Below are 20,771 nucleotides of genomic sequence, written 5' to 3' on the forward strand. Positions count from 1 at the left end.
CGACTCTCTCGTCCCACCGTCCCGCTTCCTTTCCCTTTTAGGCGGCACGCGCGCGCGCTGCCACGTACCCCACTGCCCAACATGGATGATACAGGTGAATAACCCCCTGATGCCGAGAGAACGTTGCTACAACAACAGGAACCGCTGCCGATGGCTACGACTACAAACCCGACTATCAGTATGAAGAGGACGGAGATTATGGTGAGGAGCAGGAATCCATCGCGCAGGAGGACTACTGGAAGATCATCAACTCGTTCTTCGACGAGAAGGGCCTGGTGCGCCAGCAGCTCGAATCATTCAACGAGTTCGTCGAGAACACCATGCAGGAGCTCGTCGACGAGAGCTCCAAATTAACCCTTGACCAACACACTCAGCACACTGGTGTCGCGGGTGACGAGACGGTGAGTCAAATGTTTCAGACTCGAGTCAAATGTCTCAGACTCGAGTCGAATGCGGCGGCGCTGCACTTTTGGAGATGGTTTGCGCTGACTGTCTTAGCGGCGTTATGAGATTCAGTTTGGTCAAATCTATTTGACCAAGGTGGCGGTCACGGAAATCGATGGCCAGACGGTCGGCCTGTTTCCCCAGGAAGCGCGCTCACGTAACCTCACGTACGCAGCGCCGCTGTACGTTGACATGAAGAAGTCGACTCTCACGGCCGGCAACGTTGACGACCCGATCGAGGCCGACTGGCGTCCAGCAACGGATGTCAACGGTGTGATGCACCAGACGGAGGAGGACAAGATCTGGATTGGAAGGGTACCCGTTATGGTCCGCTCCAACTTCTGTCTTCTCCACGGCTTGCCTGAGAACACCTACTACACGATGGGCGAGTGTCCGTACGACCAGGGCGGCTACTTCGTCATCAACGGCTCCGAGAAGGTCCTTATCGCCCAGGAGCGCATGGCCGCCAACCACGTCTACGTCTTCAAGAAAGGTGACCCGTCGGCCATCACCTTCTTCTCGGAAGTGACGAGTCAGATGGAGAAGGGTGGCAAGATGCCGTCCAAGACGGTCGTGAGGATGTACGCGCGTGCGTCGGAGCGCACAACCACTGGTTCGGTCATCCGCGCGTCCTTGCCGTACACCAAGGTCGACATCCCCGTCGTCATCATCTTCCGCGCGCTCGGCATCGTGCCCGACCGTGACGTCCTCTCTCACATCTGTTTCGACCCCGACGACACGTCTCTGTTGGAGTTGCTGCGACCATGTATCGAGGAGGCGTTCGCCGTTCAGGACCGCGATACCGCACTCGACTTCATTGGTCGTCGTGGGCAGCAAGAGAAGGGTACGCGCGCGCAGCGCCAGCGTGCGGCGTTCGACATTCTCCAGAAGGAGATGTTACCGCACGTGTCCGTGTCCGAGGGCTTCGAGTCGAAGAAGGCCTACTTCCTGGGCTACATGATCCACCGTCTGTGCTCAGCAGCCCTGGGCCGCAGGGAGCTTGACGACCGTGATCACTTTGGCAAGAAGCGTCTCGACCTGGCTGGGCCCCTGCTCGCCAACCTCTTCCGCATTCTGTTCAAGAAGCTCACACGCGATGTGTACCGCCACCTGCAGAAGTGTGTCGAGACGCACAAGGAGTTCACCCTCATCCAGGCGATCAAGCCTGGCATCATCACCAACGGTCTCAAGTACTCGCTCGCCACGGGTAACTGGGGTGACCAGGCCAAGGCTATGCAGGCCCGTGCCGGTGTGTCGCAGGTGCTTAACCGCTACACCTTCGCTTCGACGCTCTCCCACTTGCGTCGTACCAACACCCCGATTGGTCGTGACGGCAAGATCGCTAAGCCTCGCCAGCTGCACAACACCCACTGGGGCATGGTCTGCCCAGCCGAGACGCCCGAAGGACAAGCTTGTGGTCTGGTCAAGAACCTCGCTCTCATGTCGTACATCTCGGTCGGCTCGTACTCGGCGCCCGTCATGGAGTTCCTCGAGGAGTGGGGTCTCGAGGACCAGGGCGAGTACGGTAACGCGCCATCGGCGTCCAAGGTGTTCGTGAACGGTGTGTGGATGGGCATCCACAGAGACGCCCACACCCTGCACCAGAACCTCCTGCAGATGCGCCGCGGTGGGCAGCTAAAGCACGAGGTTTCCATTGTGCGCGACATTCGCGAACGCGAACTGCGTCTCTACTCCGACGCAGGTCGCGTGTGCCGTCCGCTCCTCATTGTGAACGAGGACACGCAGACATTGAGGCTCACGCGCGAGCACATTGATCGTCTTGACGCCATCGCCGCCGGTGAAGTGATGATGCAGGGACAGTCTGCGTGGGACGAGATGCTGTCTGAGGGCATCATCGAGTACGTCGACGCGGAGGAGGAGGAGACGATCCTCATCGCCATGACGCACGAGGACCTCGATAATGCGTTGACATACGAGAGCGCATTGGAAGTTGGCAAGGCGCAGGCGGCGCACAACCTCGAGGCGTTTGACCCATCAGCTCGTATCAAGTCGAGCAACTGGTCGCAGAACTACACCCACATGGAGATCCACCCAAGTATGATTCTTGGTGTTTGTGCCTCCATCATTCCGTTCCCCGACCACAACCAGGTGAGCAATTGAGTATGGAACCTTTTTGACTAACCGACAGTCTCCGCGTAACACGTACCAGTCGGCCATGGGCAAGCAGGCGATGGGCATTTACCTCACCAACTACCAACTGCGCATGGACACGATGGCCAACATCCTGTACTACCCGCAATCGCCACTCGCCACGACGCAGTCGATGAAGTACCTCCGCTTCTCCGAGTTGCCTGCTGGCCAGAACGCAATTGTCGCGATTCTGTGTTACTCGGGTTACAACCAGGAAGACTCGGTCATTATGAACCAGTCATCCATCGACCGTGGCCTGTTCCGTTCGCTCTACTACCGCGCATACACCGACACCGAGAAGATGGTAGGTATGCAGAAGGTGGAGGCGTTCGAGAAGCCGGACCGCAACGAGACTTTGCGCATGAAGTCTGGAGCAAGCGACCGCTACGCAAAGCTTGACAATGATGGTCTTATCACACCGGCAACAAACGTCAACGGTGACGATATCATCATCGGCAAGACGGCGCCCATCCCACCAGACTCTGAGGAGCTGGGGCAGCGCTCAGCGACGCACACGAAGCGCGATGTGTCGACACCGTTGAAGTCGACGGAGCAGGGTGTGGTCGACCAGGTCATGATCACGACGAACGGAGAGGGTCTCAAGTTCGTCAAGATCCGTATCCGCTCGACACGTGTGCCACAGATCGGCGACAAGTTTGCATCGCGTCACGGACAGAAGGGTACGATTGGAATCACCTACCGCCAGGAGGACATGCCTTTCACGGCCGAGGGTATCGTACCGGACTTGGTCATCAACCCCCACGCCATTCCTTCACGTATGACTATCGGGCACTTGGTCGAGTGTCTGTTGTCCAAGCTGGCGACGCTTACCGGTCGTGAAGGTGACGCGACGCCGTTCACCGAGCTCACGGTCGAGTCAGTGTCCAAGTACCTGCGGCAGCGTGGGTACCAGTCTCGTGGCCTCGAGGTCATGTACCACGGGCACACTGGTCGCAAGTTGCGTGCGCAAGTGTACTTTGGCCCGACGTACTACCAACGCCTGAAACACATGGTCGACGACAAGATTCACGCGCGTGCGCGTGGTCCGCTACAGATCCTCACGCGCCAGCCGGTGGAGGGTCGTTCGCGTGACGGTGGTCTGCGTTTCGGCGAAATGGAGCGCGACTGTATGATCTCGCACGGCATCGCTGGCTTCCTGAAGGAGCGCATGTACGAGTCGTCGGACGCGTTCCGCTTGCACGTTTGTGACCAGTGTGGTCTCATGGCGATTGCAAACCTCAAGAAGCAGGAGTTCCACTGCACGGTCTGCCGTAACAGCACACAGGTGTCGCAGATCTTCATCCCGTACGCGGCCAAGGTGAGTAGCTGTTGTTTACGTTATGTGGTGGCGTGTGCCACGCATGATTTCGACTGGGTGACGCTGACGACAGCTTCTATTCCAGGAGCTTCAAGCCATGAACGTTACGGTACGTATGTACTCTGATCCGAACGAGTAGAGAGAAGGGGAGAGAAGTGGCGTCGGAGCTGCCCGACGAGATTGAGGGACTCGGAGAGTCAGGCCCCGGCTCGGCCGTGGAGTGCCTGTGGGGCCGGCTTGGGCCTGGGGATGACGGAGGCTATTGTAGGCATTGACACATTTATTCTGCATGTGGTTGAGATGCTGGCCTGCATGCTGCAGGGGCTCTGGAAGTGGGTTATTTGGTTTTATCGTTTGGAACAGTTGGGGCGTTGAGAGGGAGGGGGAGATGGGGGTTATGTATGGGCAGATTGCTGAGCACGGTTGAGTCCTTGAGTCCGGGGAGGGGGGGATGCTTGGGCATGTTGAGTGTCTTGGGCATTGCTTGGCTGGAATGGATGACTTTGGCTTGGACTTGGTTACCCTCATTCCCCACACCTCCGGCGCAGCGATACGATCAAGTGGTTAGCATGGGCCAGGCGGGTTACCTACGACCTCAGCCACGACCGTCAGCCTCCCCCGCAAATAACGCAAGACGCCACCCAGAGCTTGTCTCGTTCACTGTAGCCAAGTATCATTTCCGATTCCATGTACTTTACTCCACCCCACTTCCAGCCCTCTTGCATCTTGCCTCTTGGCCGTGTTCATCTAGGCAGCGATCGGCCTAGGACTAGCTACCCCACCTATCTGGGTAATGAAATGCCCTCGTGGTCATGTGCTCGACACATGAACTGTCAACCTGGAACCATGTCCTGTTGTTCGCTATCCTCGCGCCGCTCCCCCACTCCCACGCTCCAGACTATACTATCCTGCTGCCCCAAAATTCTTGAAATCAGTACAGAGCCGAACGAGAGACAATGTCAATGCTCGTCCGTGCCCCGCTGTCATTCCATGCATCCTCCGCAGCCCCGGTCGCAGGACCCAGGTTGCAGGTCGCAGCAAGGGGCAGTCAGCTGACGCCGAGCGCGTTGGGGTTGTTGGGCCATGGGCCGCTTGGACAGGTGATTTTTCCCTTGTTCCCCACTGAATGTTTGGTGGCAAAGTCGGAAATCGATCCAGGTAATACGCCGAGGTTCCAACCAAACCCCATTTAACATTTAACATTACTGTATTAGCTTATTATTGGGTGGCGAGGTATAATCAATATCCAAAGTCCCAGTCGGGTTGAGTGGCTGAACTGTAATGACGCGGGCAATGGAAACCCTTTCAGCCCCGCCCCACCCAACCCCAGAACCAGAATGAGGGACGGTAGACCATGACACTCGTACGCCTCGGTCCTTCATCCGTTCAACTTCCTCATTAACTCATCCTCTATACCTCTACTACCTCTCTCTCCTGCTCATCACTTTGCCTTGCTCCCTTCCCACTTCCCATTTTACTCGACCTCAGCTCATCAGCTTCCCCTCATCATCACCACCCCGTCCGCTCCCTCCCACTATCGTTGCCCTCGGCTTTCAGTCGCTTCCGAGTTTCAGCACCGCCGACCCCACAACTTGTTGACCAACCCACACCGCCTCGAGCTCTGGCAATCAGTCTCTCGACTCGCGGACACATCTTGATAAACACCTCGAGGCTCGAGGCAGTCGGAGCTCAACCAAGCATCTCTCTCTCTCCCGCTATCTCTCTCTCTCCTTACAATGTTGAGGTAGCACACGCTCCGCCCCTTACCTCCACAATTGACCCCTCCGCCTACCTAGCCCCTTCGCAACACACCTCCCTTCCTTTGCACCTCGCATCCGCATACTTGTCCTCTTGCTCCCATCCCTCCTCCCCTCCCTCTTCGCCATGAACTCTCTCTCTCGCCTGGATACGTTCATTGCGCGCCTGGCAGGCTCGGGCCTAGGGCCAAAGGGCAAGCTCGCCGCAACCCCATTAGCATCCTCGCATCCTTCGGCTGTTAGTGCCGAACCGGGCCCTTCGTCCTTGGCGTCTGGCCACCACATCCCCTTTGCATCATCTGGTCTCTCATCCTCGTCTGTATCTGCATCTCCAGCACGCCGCGCGCGGAGGCGGAGACGTCGAGTCCCAACCGGCACGAGCATCAAGCTTCCCCCACCCACCACGCCACTGCTTCTTCGCGTAGCACTAGCACTGTGGTCAATCCTTCTGGCATTCTGGCGCTCGCTCGTTGGCGATACCCGCGCAGTCCGCATCCTGCGTCACAAGCAGCGCGGGTTGCGCGCGTGTGATTCACCGCCTCCCGAACCCGTCGAGGCGCCATTGCCATCACCCGCATCCTCTGCAACATCGGATATTGTACTCGTTGAAGCGACATCAGATGAAGGCTCCGCGTCCGAAGCCGAGTGGATCGACCCCGTGACCCGCGCCGACAGCGCCGTGGGCGACACTAGAGACGAGTCGGCTGTGAGCGAGACCGAACGCAAGGACACGTTCAACCTCTCCCTCCGCTCCGGGCACAGCAAGGAGACGGTATTGTTCCGCGGCATCCTCGACACCAAGCTCGAGGCTGAGGCCAATCACAAGGTCGAGCACGAGGCCGACATCGGACCCCGTCGGGCACGCCTCCTCCCCAACCCTATGACAACGAGCTTGCTTGACCCGAGCGTCCCAGCGGCACCACAGAGACACGCGAGTCCCGCCATCCCAGCTCCAATCGTCGTCCGGCCACCACACCAGACACCATTCCACCTCCAGAAGACGCTGATCCTCGACCTCGACGAGACTCTCATCCACTCGACATCCCGGCCAATCGGCAGCTCGAGCTCTGGCGGCGGTATGCTTGGGATTGGGTCTGGATTGTTCGGGCGCCGCGGGCGTCGGGAGGGCCATACGGTCGAGGTGGTGCTCAATGGCCGCTCGACGACGTACCACGTCTACAAGCGACCATACGTCGATTTCTTCCTCAAGAAGGTGGGTACTGGCAGGGCGCAAGGGCGCAACGGGCGCAGAGGGGAGAGTGCCCCAGGTGCGGCATGTGACCGAAACGGCGCTCGGCGAAGCGCACTGCTCGCACGGTGCATAACTGCCGAGCGGAGTAGGGCAAGTAGAGTGTATTGGCGTGCTGAGCTGTGTCGAGCTAAGCAGGCGCTGACTCTAGGTCGCCTCATGGTACACGCTGGTCATCTACACTGCTAGTATGCCCGAGTACGCCGACCCAGTCATCGACTGGCTCGACAACGGGCGAGGGCTGTTCGCCAAGCGGTTGTACCGTGAGAGCTGTTTCCTCCAGCCCAGCGGAAGCTACATAAAGGACCTCGCTCTCGTTGATCCAGACCTTGGCCGCGTGTGCTTCATGGACAACTCGCCCATCTCGTACAATTGGAACAAGGGTGAGTGCGCGAGCGGCCAATTGAGGGCATGGGTGGGTGCGCATACCCGCAGACGTGGCACAGCGGTGAAAGAGGAAGCAGCTGGACCAGCTGGACCAGCTATCGCGGCTTGAGTCTCACTTGCACATGCCACTCGTTGCCGCACCCTGACATTGCCATGTCCACTCTCCATCAACACCTCCACCAGCACATGATCACACATACTGACACCAGCCAACGCGCTTCCGATTGAGGGCTGGACCTCGGATCCCAACGACGAGGCGCTGCTTCAGAGCATACCTGTTCTTGACAGCTTGCGATTTGTCACGGACGTGCGACACATCCTGGGTATTCGCGGCTTTAATTAGCATGGTACGATTGCATGTAGGATATGGTGTAGGCGTAGGCGGAGGCGGAGGCGTGGTGGGTGCGACATTGTGACGCAGTTTAGGCGCGAGACAGGCCAAAGTGCGTCATTGTAAACGTCGCCTTATCTGTTCAATCTGTTTGCGGCGGCAAGCTCACTCCAAAGGTCGACTGTTGGCGGAGATGCCTCCCTCTGTCCTCTGTCCTCGGTCTCGGTCTCGCTCTCCTGCGATGACTGCCAGTAACAAGACATGTAATGAAACTAACCACTTGTGCCTGTCCCTGGCTAAGAAAAGCTATTCACTTGCCCAATCTAAGCAGGTGTCCTTGAAACTTACGAGAGACCAGGTACAGCCCGTACCTCACTAACCACCCCTTTCACAATGGACCAAATCTCAACTGCCACGCGCGAGGTATACTGTACAATAGCGTACATGACCATGATCTCACAACGTCGTATCGTACTCACTCACTCACTCAAGCTCTCGCTACTCGTCCCTTTTCGCCTTGGCGGCGTTCGCGTCCGCCCCATCCGTCAACAGGCGCGCCTCGAAACTCCCCGCCGCACCCACCGTCTTCTACAAACACCTCTATCAATTTCATCCATAACCGTCGCACCCTCGACATGACGCTGGACAATCAGAGCTCAGAGTACTGCATGTACAGTAACGGCGTTCCTCACATCCACAGAGTACTACATGTACAGTAACGGCGTTCCTCGCTAGCTCGTCGTCCAGCGCAAAGCTCTGCCTGCTTCTCGGCATAACTGGAGGGCAAGTACCCAAGTTTCAAGTCGTCGCCGTCGCCGTCGCCAACGGATTACCATCGTATTCGAATATGATCCTCGAGACATCCTCGAGACTTGGTTGATCGTCACCCGGCCGGCATCCTCGTCCCGCTAAATGGTGGCCGCATGCTGTGCATCGTCCTGTCGCCACATGGAGCATGTGAGCCACGACCACGCATCGATGGCGTCGACTCAGACAGCATACCCATTGTACTGGAAAGTAGAGTTGTATACATGTACGCCGGCAAGGGGAAAATGTGAGGGATGTAGAAATGAGAGTTGGCGGCCTGGCGGATAGATGGGACCTTGTGCCTAGTGACGGACACCTTGGCAACAGCGACGGCGGCGGGCACTTGTCCTGTCCTCGTCCCTCGTCCCTCGTCCTCGTCCTCGTGAACTAGCCCGATTCGTTGGACTTTGAGTTTGGCGGTGAGGTGAGCTCTCACGAATGTGCATGTACAAGCACATCAAACACATGACATCTATTATCCCTCTCTCTTTTTTCTTTCACTCATTCTTGTGATCATTTCAATGCTGTCAATCGTCCTGGCGTTTGCGGTGGCCGCCGCACAAGTCTCCCCATTTCCCCCATCCGAACCAGTACCATCTGGCATGTCCACCCCAGGCCCGCCACCAACCGGTTTAACTACAATAACCGTCACCCGCGTCATCTCAGGCTACCGGTTTGGTGGGGGCGACAAGACGCAGCCGTACACGCGCACCGAGACCGCCACGGAAACATATTCCAACGGCGTGCTACTCCAACCCCCCTCGCCTGGACCGGGGGTAAATGTCGCGGCGATTGTCGGGGTTGTCTGTGGGTTAGCAGGCTTGATTACAGGCTTGGCAATATGGTATTTCCTCGTGAGTGACAACAAAGGATAGGGTTTGACATAAAGCGACGCCGCACCGAACGAAGATGGGCAGAATACGAGACAGATAGCCAACTCGAGCTCGAGCGACCAACATACAGCGCAGACAAGACGGACCTGGCAACAGTCGCCACGCTCCCATCAGTTGAGAGTCCACCGCCGGCATACAGTGGACGGGGACGAACGGTACGAAAGCCAAGTGCAAGTGCAAGTGGAAAAGGGCATTTGTAGGGCGAGTAGTGTACCTCTTTACTGGATCGGGATCGATCCGAGCCGCCAAATCATAAGTACCAAGTTCATGTTGCATGTGATAGAGCAAAGCCAGACTGTAATGAATAGAGTGAGACCGATTGGCGTGCCTTCATCATTCTCCCGCGACCTTGTATCTTGACGACGGAAGGCATATTGCAGTAGCATGTTTTAGCTAGCTAGGTATAGCCATTCGGAGCGCTGCATGACACGTTCATTATCGCCTTCATCGCCGCGGCGGTGGCGGCGAGTACCCGAGCGCCACCATCTCCACAAACGCCAGTGCAACCCGACACTTTCAAGGTTTCAGCGGCTGGGACGTGCTGGGACGTGCTCTCGGACGCCACAAGAGATTATCGCCAAGCCACCGCCTGGGCGCTACTTGCGACGACTACCGCCTGGGCTACTTGCGACGACTACCACGCGCGCGATCTCGGCCAAGACGCAACAGGCGGCGGGCGTTCCTCACCATGTTTACATACGTATTCGAGGGAATCCACATTCACGGCCACAGCTCGGTGAATGGGGGCGCTTGTGTGGTGGCTTTGTCTTCGGGTGCGTGTGTGGTGGCTTTGTTTTCAGGTGCGTATGTCGTGGGATGGGCTGGCGTACCGGAGGGCACGGGACAGGCTTGGGAGGGGGAGAAACTTTAACTTAATGGTAGAGTTGCTGTCTTTGAAACAGGTCTCGCGCCAGAAAGTCTCGCGCCAGTCGGCGTCCACGCTTGCGACCAAGTCGAAAGAACGCTATGTGTGGTCGGTCCTGATACAATCCAATCGCCCGGCTGGATAGGGGGTTGAATCGGCAGGAGATCGGAGAGGCGTACGTTGGCTGGTTTGTACCTGCGAGGGTGGCTGTAGATGTGCAGCTTGAGTGGGAGAGCTAGCGGAGAGGGGGCTAGAGGGCGAAGCGCACAAGGCGAAGCGCGCCGTCGACGTGAGAGAACCGGTCGTCGTTCCAGAAGATTCTTTCAATGTCTGCGAGCGGGCAGTCAGTCTGTACCAGCACCAGATCTCCTCCATCGGAGAGTTCTAAACCTAAGCCTCACCTCCGAGATTGCGACGCCCCGTTTAGGTGCATTATAACACCAGGTATGCAATGCCACGTGCCCAAGTCAGCAGAGTGAGTGTCCGTTCCGACCATGTCACCGACTCGACGTAGACAGCCTTGTCCATCCTCCCTCCACAGCAACTACTTCCTCCCGCCGTCGTACATAAGTGCCGGCGCGTTCATCGGCACAACCTCCATCGCCCCGCTTGCCGTGAACGCCCCACCACTCCCCGAGTCCTGGTACCCTGCTGTGGAGTCAAAGCCCGTCAACCCTTCCGCAGGCCCCTGTTTCCCTTGCGCAGATGTGCCGGAGAGGTCGTAAGTTGGGGAAGAGCGGCGGCGGGCTTGTGTGGCTGCGGCCGCGAGGTGGGAGGTCGTCTTGGGTGGCGAAACGCCGAGTGAGGACGCGAGGCCATCGCCGGCCGTCAGGACGTCTTGTGTCGGGTCTGGGCGGGGGGTTTGGGAGGAGGTGCGTGAGTGTGTCGATGATTGGGGCTGGGGCTGGGTCTGGCAAGGGCGGGATGGCGAGCCACTGCGGAATGGCGACGACTGGCGTTCGCGCGGCGGCGAGGGACGCTGGGTAACCTTACGTCAGCTCGTTTGGTAAAACTCGACGTACTTGAGTCTGGGATGTGCGGCGCTCCGACATGGTTTGGTTGTATACCGACTTTGCGATGAAGATGAGAGAAGAGGAGTTGTTGAATGACACGTCGGTAATAAGTAGTGTTGACATGTTCAGGATACTCAGGATGTTCAGGATGTCCAAGCGGTCCAAATTATCGGCTTCCGCAGCAGTAACAACACAAACTCACAAGCTTGACCGTTCATTTCAAGCTTGCAGTTACCCTCCAACCTCCAACACAAGCAACACAAGTATGCATCTAGCTGCGGGTTTGATAGTTGATCTCGGGTCGATCATAAACGTTCACGCGCGACAGTGCAAGCCAAAACAGGCATCAGCTATCAACACGTTTTTGATCGGTCCGAGATTGAGGCGCACATTCCGGGGTCCTCGTCTTGGGGTTCACCCCCGTTATTATACTGCGTATTACACTGCGTATTACACTGCGTATTACACTGCGGCAAAGACCCGATGACAAGCTGACTTGCGCTGCTGTTCGCAAGTGCTCGTCTGCGCAGCGCAAGAATGTATCTCTGATAGATGACGCATGTCACGTGTCTCACTCCTCCTCGCCACGTGAGCAGATAAACAACTGCGGTGCTGCGGTCCTGAGGATGGCGGTGTTGGCGTTCTGCGCCGATACGCACGACCCAAGAGATACCATCATATCATACAGCTTTTGAGCCTGAGACGAGTCTGTAACAATGCGTTTGAGATGGATATGTCAGACCGCTCCAATGGCAGAGCACACAAGCCTATACATCTGCACTGAGCACTGAGAGGGGGGGAGGAGTAACTCGCGACCTCACCATTATTACAATATTACATTTACACGAGCATACGAGCTCTAAATTCGCATGTACCAACCACATCACGGAAGAGCCGTCGAGGTGTACTTTGGCGGTGCGACATCCGCGATATCCCTCTCGACGAGCGACACGTCGATGGCTTGTGCGCCAGGCTCCACTTGGCGCGAGTAGGCTGGCAACTCGGGGTCGCCGTCCTCGGTGCGGGTAACGGCAGTGACGCTAGGGGAGGTGACCATGGGCAGCGCTCCAGAGTGGGGGTGTACGCGTTGGAGTCTTTGCTCTCGGCGCTCGGCCTCGCGAGTATGGCGCTGCTGTCAGCCAAGTACAAGTACTTTGAGACTCACTATTCCGCATTGAGTGACATTGCTGAGGAAACGTAGGAGGAGAAATATGAAAAAGAGGATGCCGAACGCGATCAGTGGGCCCGCCACGACTGAGAATTGTACCTCGTACCTCTTGACGAGGAAGCGGGTCCCGGACGAGTTTGAGACTGCCGGGTAGGCGATGATGGGCCGTGTGCTGGGGCGCGAAACGGAGATGGTGGGTGGAGTTGTGACGTGGGGGTTGGGGAGGGGAATTGCAGCTGCGAGCGTGGCAGTGGCAAACAATAGCGCGAGTGTGTATCTCATTGTGGTTGGTGTGTCGATCTCTGAGATGAGATGGATGATGAGGCATGTATATCAATCAGTGACGACGCGGGGGCCCCTTGAGGCCGTTGAGCCGTTGAGCCGTGAACGCGTTGACAACAGTCCCTTCGGAGAATCGCGGACGCTACGAGACGGAGATCAACAATCTCCCATACTATTCTTGGCATTTGCAGCTGCAGCGCTGTAGCGTAGCGATGGCGGTTGCCGAGCTACGCGAGCGATTTGGTTTGGATCCTAGACATGCTGCCAAGCCATGACGACATGGCTGTTTGCTGTTTCCAAGGCCGCATACCTTGTCAACTGTCGCAACACGTTCGCAATCCAGACAACATACACAATCCCAATGCCAAGGCATAGCCGTCTCTGCATGCTGTGCACTCCAACACCCAAACGGCGTCATAATCCTCGATTCCCCGACCCGTCGCATGCGATGACGCTCTTTATGCATTCCTACATCCCGGTCTTTCCGGCTGACGTCCATCGCCCCGGCAAGCGCGACACGGCTGGAACCACCTCCGTCCGTGGGCTATCTCGTTGGTGTAAGGTAATTTGGCGGTTTGTCTGATTGGGATTGACAACGGCGGGTGAAGATATCCCCCTCGCCGTTATCCATGGCAGTGAGCGGGTCCGTTGACGCAACCAAGAGGGTAGGAATACCCAAGGAATAGCCGCGTCGCTGGCAAATGCGTCGTAAACACCGCCGACAGCTGACAAGCTTGTTTTGGACACGAATTCCCGCTTTCGCCAGAGTTGCTTTTGGAACACACGGGAATACCGCACCCAGTAAGCTTCGCAAGCAAGCTTGTGGAGTTGGTGACTTGTTCATTATCAAACCCCTCTCGGCCCCTCACCACCCTTGGCCACAGCCCTCTAATCTGACTGAGGCCTTTGTCTAGGTACTTTGGCTGTCTAGTACTTTGGCTGTCAACTCGGGCCGTACGGAGATTGCGCAAACCCGATGGGGACTCCTGGGTCTTGAAAGGACGTGCCTCTGCGATAGGGTCTTTGGAAGCGGTGTTGGTTGGTTGGTCTTGTTTTTACGCCAGCCACACTTTAAAGCGACCATTTTCACTGGAAACGAGCGGAAACAGGCATGAATAGCCATGAGTCAGGCAGGGTTGACGCAGGCCCTGGGCTTGGGGTCAGCTGTTGTTACGACACAGGCACCAACCTGTCCGACATGCAACACTCGTGCCGTGTACTGCTGTGTACTCGACTTAAACTCGTCGTCGCAATCGTGCCTCACTGTCTGGACAATAGACAAGGTAGCACAAATCTCACAGACGAGAATGACTCAAACACAGGGGCAGTTACACTAGCAGTTACACTACAAAGCAGCAACTGCCACCTGTGGCTTGATCATCACCCACCATGCCTGTAATACGTCTTACCAAACGCTCCAGCGAAGGGAGCGTGGCGCTCATCGCCGCTGCGGTCGTCTCGTGTGTCGCGGCGGCGCTGTTGACCCTCGGTGGACTGTGGTTCTACCACCGCTGGCTGGTGAGCCGTTTCAAATCGACTTTCTTGCTCTCTTCCACTGACCCCAGCGACGAAAGCGAGAACAAGCCGCCCTCGAAGCCCTCGACAAGGTATCTCCCGCCTCGTCCCAGCCCTCACCCTCAAACTACCCACCCCCACCTGCCTACCCCCCGCTGCGGGCACCACGACGCGCCCGCCGCCCACTGATCACCAAACCCAGCATCCCCGACCTCCCCCGCATCAGCGAGGAGCGCATGTCCATGGCGAGCGTGACTCCAAGTGTACAGTCCCGCCCTTCTACCTTTGTGAGCCTGGGACAGCAGGGCCAGCTATGGAGCACCGCAGTGGCGCAGGAAAAGGAGACAGAGGAAGTCATGGGCTCCTGAGGCCCTCCACTTGGTCTTGGGCAGGATATCAAGCTTCATTCCGTCTTTTATCCTGTTCGGCACCCTGCTTGCCACCAGCCATCTTCCGAGGCGTTCGGCATATGCACGCGACCCAGCCGTCTCGGCACGGAGACGGGTCGATTGTAGTACTGTACAAGTGTATAATAGTGATGCGATGCATCCTGTAGTTATCCCTCTCCCCAGATCGTTGCTTCCAGACGTACACAGACATCGTCCACACATACACTCAAGTCCGATCGCGTATCTGACGATCACACAAGCTTGCTCTCCCTCACACCATTCCGCCACAATGGCCTTTTCCTGGGCCGTCGCTCTCTGCCTCCTCGCCATCACAATCTTCATTGTCTCTGTGATGACGGCGATACGCTACATCGTGAGTGCTCACTATCATGGCGCCCACAACCAACCCCCTCTGACACCAGGTGCTCGCCCGCCAGCGTCGTCGAGAGGCAGCCATGCCCAACATGCTCGCTTTGCCCTCCTCGTCGAGCCTTTCTTCACAGTCAACACTCGTCAGTGCAGACGCACCCCTCCTGCCCAAAAAGCCCGAGCCCGTCTAGCCGACGTGTCCTGGACGCCAAAGAGGAACAATGCTACCCGGCGGCGTGGCTCGTGCCGTTGTTCAAATCCATCGATGTATACAAGCTCAGAAGAACACACCTGCAACACGTTATTCATATCTACTGATACACATATGACATTCGCCTCACCCATCACACTTCTGAATTGACTCCCATGGTCTTGGAATCATCACCGCGTTTGTGATAGTCAGGGACGACAGAACAGCCACGGTGACATTGTGGCGTTCTGGACCTGCTGCTAATCTCCAAATCAGCCTTCTCAGCCTTCTCGGGCTAGGGCTAATGCACGCCAAAGTACCTTTTGGGGGAGAGGCTTGAGCACGCAGCCCGCACGGTCGGTAAAGCCACTCGCGGCTCGTGACCGCTACCGCGTCAGTGGCGAGCGCGGGCGTGCGAATCAGCCCCGAGAGGGTTATGCCCACCGAGTGCCCCGCGAGAAAGATGTACGTATACTTGGACCACCAGAACGCAAACCTGGTATTCCCAGTCGACGGTCATCTCGCACGCCGCCGCCCCAGTCAGATGGGAGCCCGCGCAGTGTCCATGGATGTCAAGTCGCGTTCATGCCACTTTCGCATTTGGGCATGACGGTCGCAGACTCGTTGCGGGGAATGGGGATCGCGGATACGGCGCGGTCGATCTCAGCTCCTGGAGGGTTTGGCTTACATGTACGCCTACGTACTCGTCGACCAAGCGGGGTTGCCAGGTAGCAGGAGGCACCCAATCGTCGCCTGCGGACGGGGGCACCTCCAAGTCTTCCGTCAAACTCCTTTTCCGCAATGACCGGAGACGGGATATCCTTCCAACTCGACGCTCCCTCGAGGGCCGTTGCATGTCGTCTATACAGTACTAGCGTGAGATGTCCGAGTGGCTGTCACCATGCCACGCTATTGTGATGGAGGCAACCACGTGATTCATTCCGCACGGCGAATTCGCCGTAAACCGTGGTTAGTGCGCTCGGCGCCACCGCCATCAAGGGCTCAAAAAGCCGGTCAGTACTCCGCAGGCCACACCTGCACCTTTGCCGTGGTTAGAGCGGTGGCCAGTAGTGCTCGCTCGGCACTAGTGGTTGAGCGGGACGGCGGGCCGGTCCGCACCATGCGGAAACGCGTAGCGTATCCCTCACTGATACCCAAGCTGGTGCATGAGATGGAAGTAGAAGGTGGGTGTCACTTGTGGGAGGAATGGAAGTGGAAAGATGATCGCGGACGCGCTCCGAGATTACTCGCAACGGGCACATGGATTGTCTCAAGCTCTGTACACTGCAGAAGACGAGTGATCAGGCAAGATCGTGCTGAAACCACTAGTGTCGCAGAACGTGAGCGCTCCTCTTGTTCTCATGTCGTAAAGACGTATCATATTTGGACTACCCGTACGGAGATGTCTGCCAATCCGAACATGCAACGTAACCTTTGCTAGGGGGGTTAAACAAAACCCGCATCAAAAGCCCGCTTGGCATGTGGCATGTGGCATGTGGCATGTGGCATGTGGCATGAACCGGGATCGCCGGTCGCCAGAGTATGCGGCACGTGCATCACATTGAGCGGGAGACCAATGCCCGTCTCACTTGCATAATTACTGATGCCAGTATTACTGATTACTGCGCCAAGAGCCAAGTGCCAAGATTACTGATAACCAGCCCATGGAGCGTATTTGGTATTCGGGACTGACCGGAGCGAGTGCGCAGTGCGGAAGAGGCACGTGCATGCACCGATGATGATACCGGAGATGGCCGAGGAGGGGATGGTAGAGTACGAGGAATGCGCAAGCGGCGCAGGCGCAGGCGGTGGGTCGAATAGCGAGCGTGCCGACGCCAAGCTCGGCACCGGAGGATCCAGGAGCGCTCGAGCTTCACGATGAAGAAACAACACAACATGTGACAGCCAAACTCAACCGCTGATTGGCCAAACATGCCAAGGGTGCCTGTGCCTGTGACGATGATCTACAGGTACAGGCACATGTCCTGAGTGATCCCTGTGACGTCTGTGCGTCGGTGCGTGGCCTGTGCCTGATCTACTGATAGGGCACGCGCTTGCGGGGGCGAGGCGGAAGCGGAAGCGGGTTACAACCACTCGAGATCCAGATGCCACCCAACACGAAGCGGTGCGGCATGTACAATCCCTGTCGGACATGCGCAGGGTCTCGCTGGATCTCGCCGTTATATAGATAGCTCATCGCACATCACATCACCATCACTATCAACACCGACTCCGTCCTCCAAAGCCAACGCAAAGTCCCTCAAGACGTCACTACAACATCCTGTGCATAGCACCATCTACACTAGCCATATACTCGTCGTCTGTCATGGCCAAGAGCCCCGCCGCCACTGCCATAGACAACAACCCACCAGCACCTCCCTAGCTCCAAGCCAACCTCGAATTACCCATGGTCGTGAACTCGGTGAGTCTAGTCTGGTCGAGTCGAGTCGAGTCGAGTCGAGTCTGTGGCTGACCTCAGACCACCACCTACCAGTCCGAGAAGCAGAAGCTGCTCGCCCTCCCGCCCGGCAAGCGGGCAGGGCGCACTCACACTCGCACTCGACCCGCCTTCGATGCCCCTCCCCCATACTCGCCCACTGCGGGCAACAACGAAACGACCCTCTTCACAGACGACGAGTCGGACACAGCCTCCACCGTGTCCACCGACAGTACCTGCTCGTCATGTATTGGTAGCTACTCTTCCACATGCTCGTCTACCTCTTCGCAAGCCGGTACATACTCGTCCACAACCACCAACGGCATCTCGTCAACCACCACTTCGGCGTTCTCGACTCCGGGTGGCTTCGAGAGCACCTCGTCGTACACAAGCTACGACCAAGGCTTCGCAACGTTCATGACCCTCACCACCCGAGTTGTTCCAATCACCTCACTGCCGCCCGCGTACCCTCGCTGCTCCAGTTGCGCCGACGGGTACCCTGCCGCCCAGCTGGGCCTGTCGTGCCCCAACAATTGCATGCCCGCCCACACCTTCTAGCAAGCTATATACTGTAGTACACCTTTCCGCCAATATACTGTATCGCCCGGCCCCTGTAAGAGTAGCTTTTTTGTATGTTGTTGTTGTACCGAGTATGCCCACGTCCAATATGGATTTAATGATCGTCATATGGATTTAATGATCGTCTGCCGCTCGCTGTTCCTCCTGCATTCCATCGCCACCCGCATCGCCACCCACCTCGCCACCGCCACTCAGAAGCTCCAACTGTCGGCCGGCTCCGGAACCTTGGGTTCAGAATGCCCGAGATCCGTGCCTGTACATGTACATCACATCGCCCGGAACCAACCTTGGACCAGTCAGCTGACCAAACCACTCCATCGCCAAGATTCGTTCCTCATCGCCACTAGGCTGCTTGAACATGACGCACATCTGAGACCTTTGATGCCTGCCAATCCTCTCGTTGCCTGCCTGGCACTCGGTGGTCTTATCATGCCCGCGCATCCAATAGCAACTCACTGCTTGCCCCCGTGCGTCCGTAAGCTAACCCACCCTAAACGCTCCTCCACAGTCTTATCTCATTGTCAGTCCAATGAGCACGAGACACCTCTTACGTCGCATCTCACGTCGAGCCCAGCTTTATAACATCAACATGTCTTGGGTCACAACACTTCGCCACCCGCAAACAATCACATTATGCCTTTGAGCGACACGTCGCATTCCAACATTATCACTTCGGAGAACGAGCGCCGATGGATCCCCGCCACCGCGCTACGCCGCCTGCGCTTGCGCCTCAGGCGCAACCACTTCCCGGCCCTCAAGGACGAGCTCTTCCTGACTCCCCTCACTGCCATCACACCCTTCAAGATGTCGTCGCGCCGCGGATCGCGCGTATAAGCGCGAATCACGCCCGATGCCTCGTCCTACCCGCGTAACCCGCGTCCAATCTCAAGGTGTACCGTGTCCTTGTCTGCTGTTGTATAGTCTGCGGGCTGCCCTCGCTCTACACTTGTTGTATGTATAATCAATGTATGATATTCAGCTTGAGCAACACTGGCGGCGCGGGAGACGGGAGACGCGGGATGTAAGTCTCACATCAGCTGGTTCACCTCAGCCGACTCACGTGAGTGGCTCACATCAGCACGGGCTCACATCAGTCATACGCCACCGCCCAGCCATACCCGCTGCGCAAACGCGCGTCTAGCATCACACCAACGTGACGTTCCACAATTCCTCAGCCAGGTCCCGCTGTCCAGAAATGACGCACCAGACTGTTCCCGTTCCTGTATACAGTATCTCCAGGCCCTCCCTTTCCGGGATCCCCGTTTTGGCCGTGTTGCTTCCAGCCGTGCCTGTAAGAAGGGGTGTGCCTTTGCGTCCATATGTTGTACCAGTTGGTCGCTACCTTGCCGCATCACGTGCGAAGACGCGCGGGATAAACTAGCCTCTCCAACAGGTGGCTTGGGGCTGGCGTGAGTGGGTGGCGAGTGTGGCACCACTTTGGCATCACTTGACAGCGTTGAGGCGAGAGGCCAATGAGGGCCTACTATCATATCAAGCCGACGTAATCAGTCTGAGTGGGGGGATGTGAGATTTCCCGCCTCGGTGAATGGGACCATCTCTCAAACATCAGTTTGGGTGCGTCCGGATCGGGATTACTACGCAAAGAGGCACGAGTAGCGACAGGCGGTAAGCGCCAGTTCTAAAGACTACATGTATAAAGAACACGAACACGAACAATCATCCACAACCGTACATAATGGTCACTACCCGAAGCGACGCTGGTTGGGGTCGTCAATCGCCGCCAGCACCATCACATCCGCGCATCGTCTCGCCCGTAGCGTGTTATGCGGACGGATACCAGATCGACTCGCCGTGCTCGTTCACCCGCCACATGATCGGATACGACCCATCCATGTCCCCAACATATGGGATGAGGAAACAGCCTCGGTCGTTCGCGCAGCGGCTCCTCGCCCTCTTGAGACCCGAATCACCGCGATCAAGCCCATGCCCACCACCATACATTCTTTACTGCGATAACGACCTACCCGCATACGAGGATTACAGGTTGCCGCCATACCGCCAGCGCGAGACATGGACAGTTGGCGTCGCGGCATAGATGGCCCATTGTAGCCAACAGGTTCGCACCCATGTTGTATGCATCTTGCTGTATCTCTGCTTTCCAGCCAGCTGGGCGGTTGGGATGTTAGCGGAATTGCCGCGAGTTTCGTGTAAACGAAAATGTTGGATGACTGTACGATACGTCATCTGCCATAACGCGTTTAATCCATCAGCTGACTCCATCATCTGACGGCTCGTGTCGAACGCAACACCACCTGCTACAATCAATTAGTCGAGTCGCTTGACGCTCTCGCTGACTCGACCTCGCCGTACTCTCTGACAGCGTAGAGTTGCCAGACGTCGAGTGGGCGTGTATGCGGCTCGTCCGCCCCGCCCCAAGCCCATTCTGCCCACCCATTCCGCCCACCCCCACTCCACTCGGCAGGCACCATCCGAACTGGGAAACTCGTTATGTAGCAAACACACCCTTGCGTACGGCCGCCAAGATGCCGTCGGGTCCGTAGCCAAATACGGCCTCGCGTCTGTCCGCCGGGTTAGGGCCCCTCGTGCCCCAGATATCTGGACAGATTTACTCGACAAGGTTTCCATTACTGTCTTGGATGATCATG

General features: G+C 57.3%; 9 protein-coding genes across 9 annotated transcripts; 7 read left to right on the forward strand and 2 right to left on the reverse strand.

The window, feature by feature from the left end:
* Positions 1-81: 81 nt before the first annotated feature.
* Positions 82-4,052, forward strand: RPB2 (DNA-directed RNA polymerase II subunit RPB2; the record flags this gene model as incomplete). The annotated part of the gene is made up of 5 exons (XM_060600434.1): positions 82-94; positions 139-401; positions 499-2,553; positions 2,594-3,913; positions 3,987-4,052. The coding sequence occupies 5 exons, from the start codon at positions 82-84 to the stop codon at positions 4,050-4,052; spliced, it is 3,717 nt and encodes a 1,238-aa protein (XP_060457028.1).
* Positions 4,053-5,797: 1,745 nt separating this feature from the next.
* Positions 5,798-7,649, forward strand: NEM1 (uncharacterized protein; the record flags this gene model as incomplete). Its single annotated transcript, XM_060600435.1, has 3 exons — positions 5,798-6,883; positions 7,071-7,302; positions 7,516-7,649. The coding sequence occupies 3 exons, from the start codon at positions 5,798-5,800 to the stop codon at positions 7,647-7,649; spliced, it is 1,452 nt and encodes a 483-aa protein (XP_060457029.1).
* Positions 7,650-10,746: 3,097 nt separating this feature from the next.
* Positions 10,747-11,254, reverse strand: CcaverHIS019_0405850 (uncharacterized protein; the record flags this gene model as incomplete). The annotated part of the gene is made up of 2 exons (XM_060600436.1): positions 10,747-11,190; positions 11,225-11,254. The coding sequence occupies 2 exons, from the start codon at positions 11,252-11,254 to the stop codon at positions 10,747-10,749; spliced, it is 474 nt and encodes a 157-aa protein (XP_060457030.1).
* Positions 11,255-12,098: 844 nt separating this feature from the next.
* CcaverHIS019_0405860 (uncharacterized protein) lies at positions 12,099-12,665 on the reverse strand (the record flags this gene model as incomplete). Its single annotated transcript, XM_060600437.1, has 2 exons — positions 12,099-12,344; positions 12,381-12,665. 2 exons carry the CDS (start codon positions 12,663-12,665, stop codon positions 12,099-12,101), a joined length of 531 nt encoding a protein of 176 aa, XP_060457031.1.
* A 1,389-nt stretch (positions 12,666-14,054) lies between these two features.
* CcaverHIS019_0405870 (uncharacterized protein) lies at positions 14,055-14,548 on the forward strand (the record flags this gene model as incomplete). Its single annotated transcript, XM_060600438.1, has 2 exons — positions 14,055-14,183; positions 14,231-14,548. The coding sequence occupies 2 exons, from the start codon at positions 14,055-14,057 to the stop codon at positions 14,546-14,548; spliced, it is 447 nt and encodes a 148-aa protein (XP_060457032.1).
* Positions 14,549-14,858: 310 nt separating this feature from the next.
* CcaverHIS019_0405880 (uncharacterized protein) lies at positions 14,859-15,129 on the forward strand (the record flags this gene model as incomplete). Its single annotated transcript, XM_060600439.1, has 2 exons — positions 14,859-14,942; positions 14,992-15,129. 2 exons carry the CDS (start codon positions 14,859-14,861, stop codon positions 15,127-15,129), a joined length of 222 nt encoding a protein of 73 aa, XP_060457033.1.
* Positions 15,130-17,535: 2,406 nt separating this feature from the next.
* CcaverHIS019_0405890 (uncharacterized protein) lies at positions 17,536-18,123 on the forward strand (the record flags this gene model as incomplete). Its single annotated transcript, XM_060600440.1, has 2 exons — positions 17,536-17,550; positions 17,608-18,123. 2 exons carry the CDS (start codon positions 17,536-17,538, stop codon positions 18,121-18,123), a joined length of 531 nt encoding a protein of 176 aa, XP_060457034.1.
* A 654-nt stretch (positions 18,124-18,777) lies between these two features.
* Positions 18,778-18,978, forward strand: CcaverHIS019_0405900 (uncharacterized protein; the record flags this gene model as incomplete). The annotated part of the gene is made up of 1 exon (XM_060600441.1): positions 18,778-18,978. The coding sequence occupies one exon, from the start codon at positions 18,778-18,780 to the stop codon at positions 18,976-18,978; it is 201 nt and encodes a 66-aa protein (XP_060457035.1).
* An 862-nt stretch (positions 18,979-19,840) lies between these two features.
* CcaverHIS019_0405910 (uncharacterized protein) lies at positions 19,841-20,200 on the forward strand (the record flags this gene model as incomplete). The annotated part of the gene is made up of 1 exon (XM_060600442.1): positions 19,841-20,200. One exon carries the CDS (start codon positions 19,841-19,843, stop codon positions 20,198-20,200), a length of 360 nt encoding a protein of 119 aa, XP_060457036.1.
* Positions 20,201-20,771: the final 571 nt, after the last annotated feature.

The sequence above is a fragment of the Cutaneotrichosporon cavernicola genome (assembly GCF_030864355.1).
Source record: "Cutaneotrichosporon cavernicola HIS019 DNA, chromosome: 4".
NCBI classification, from domain to species: Eukaryota; Fungi; Basidiomycota; class Tremellomycetes; order Trichosporonales; family Trichosporonaceae; genus Cutaneotrichosporon; species Cutaneotrichosporon cavernicola.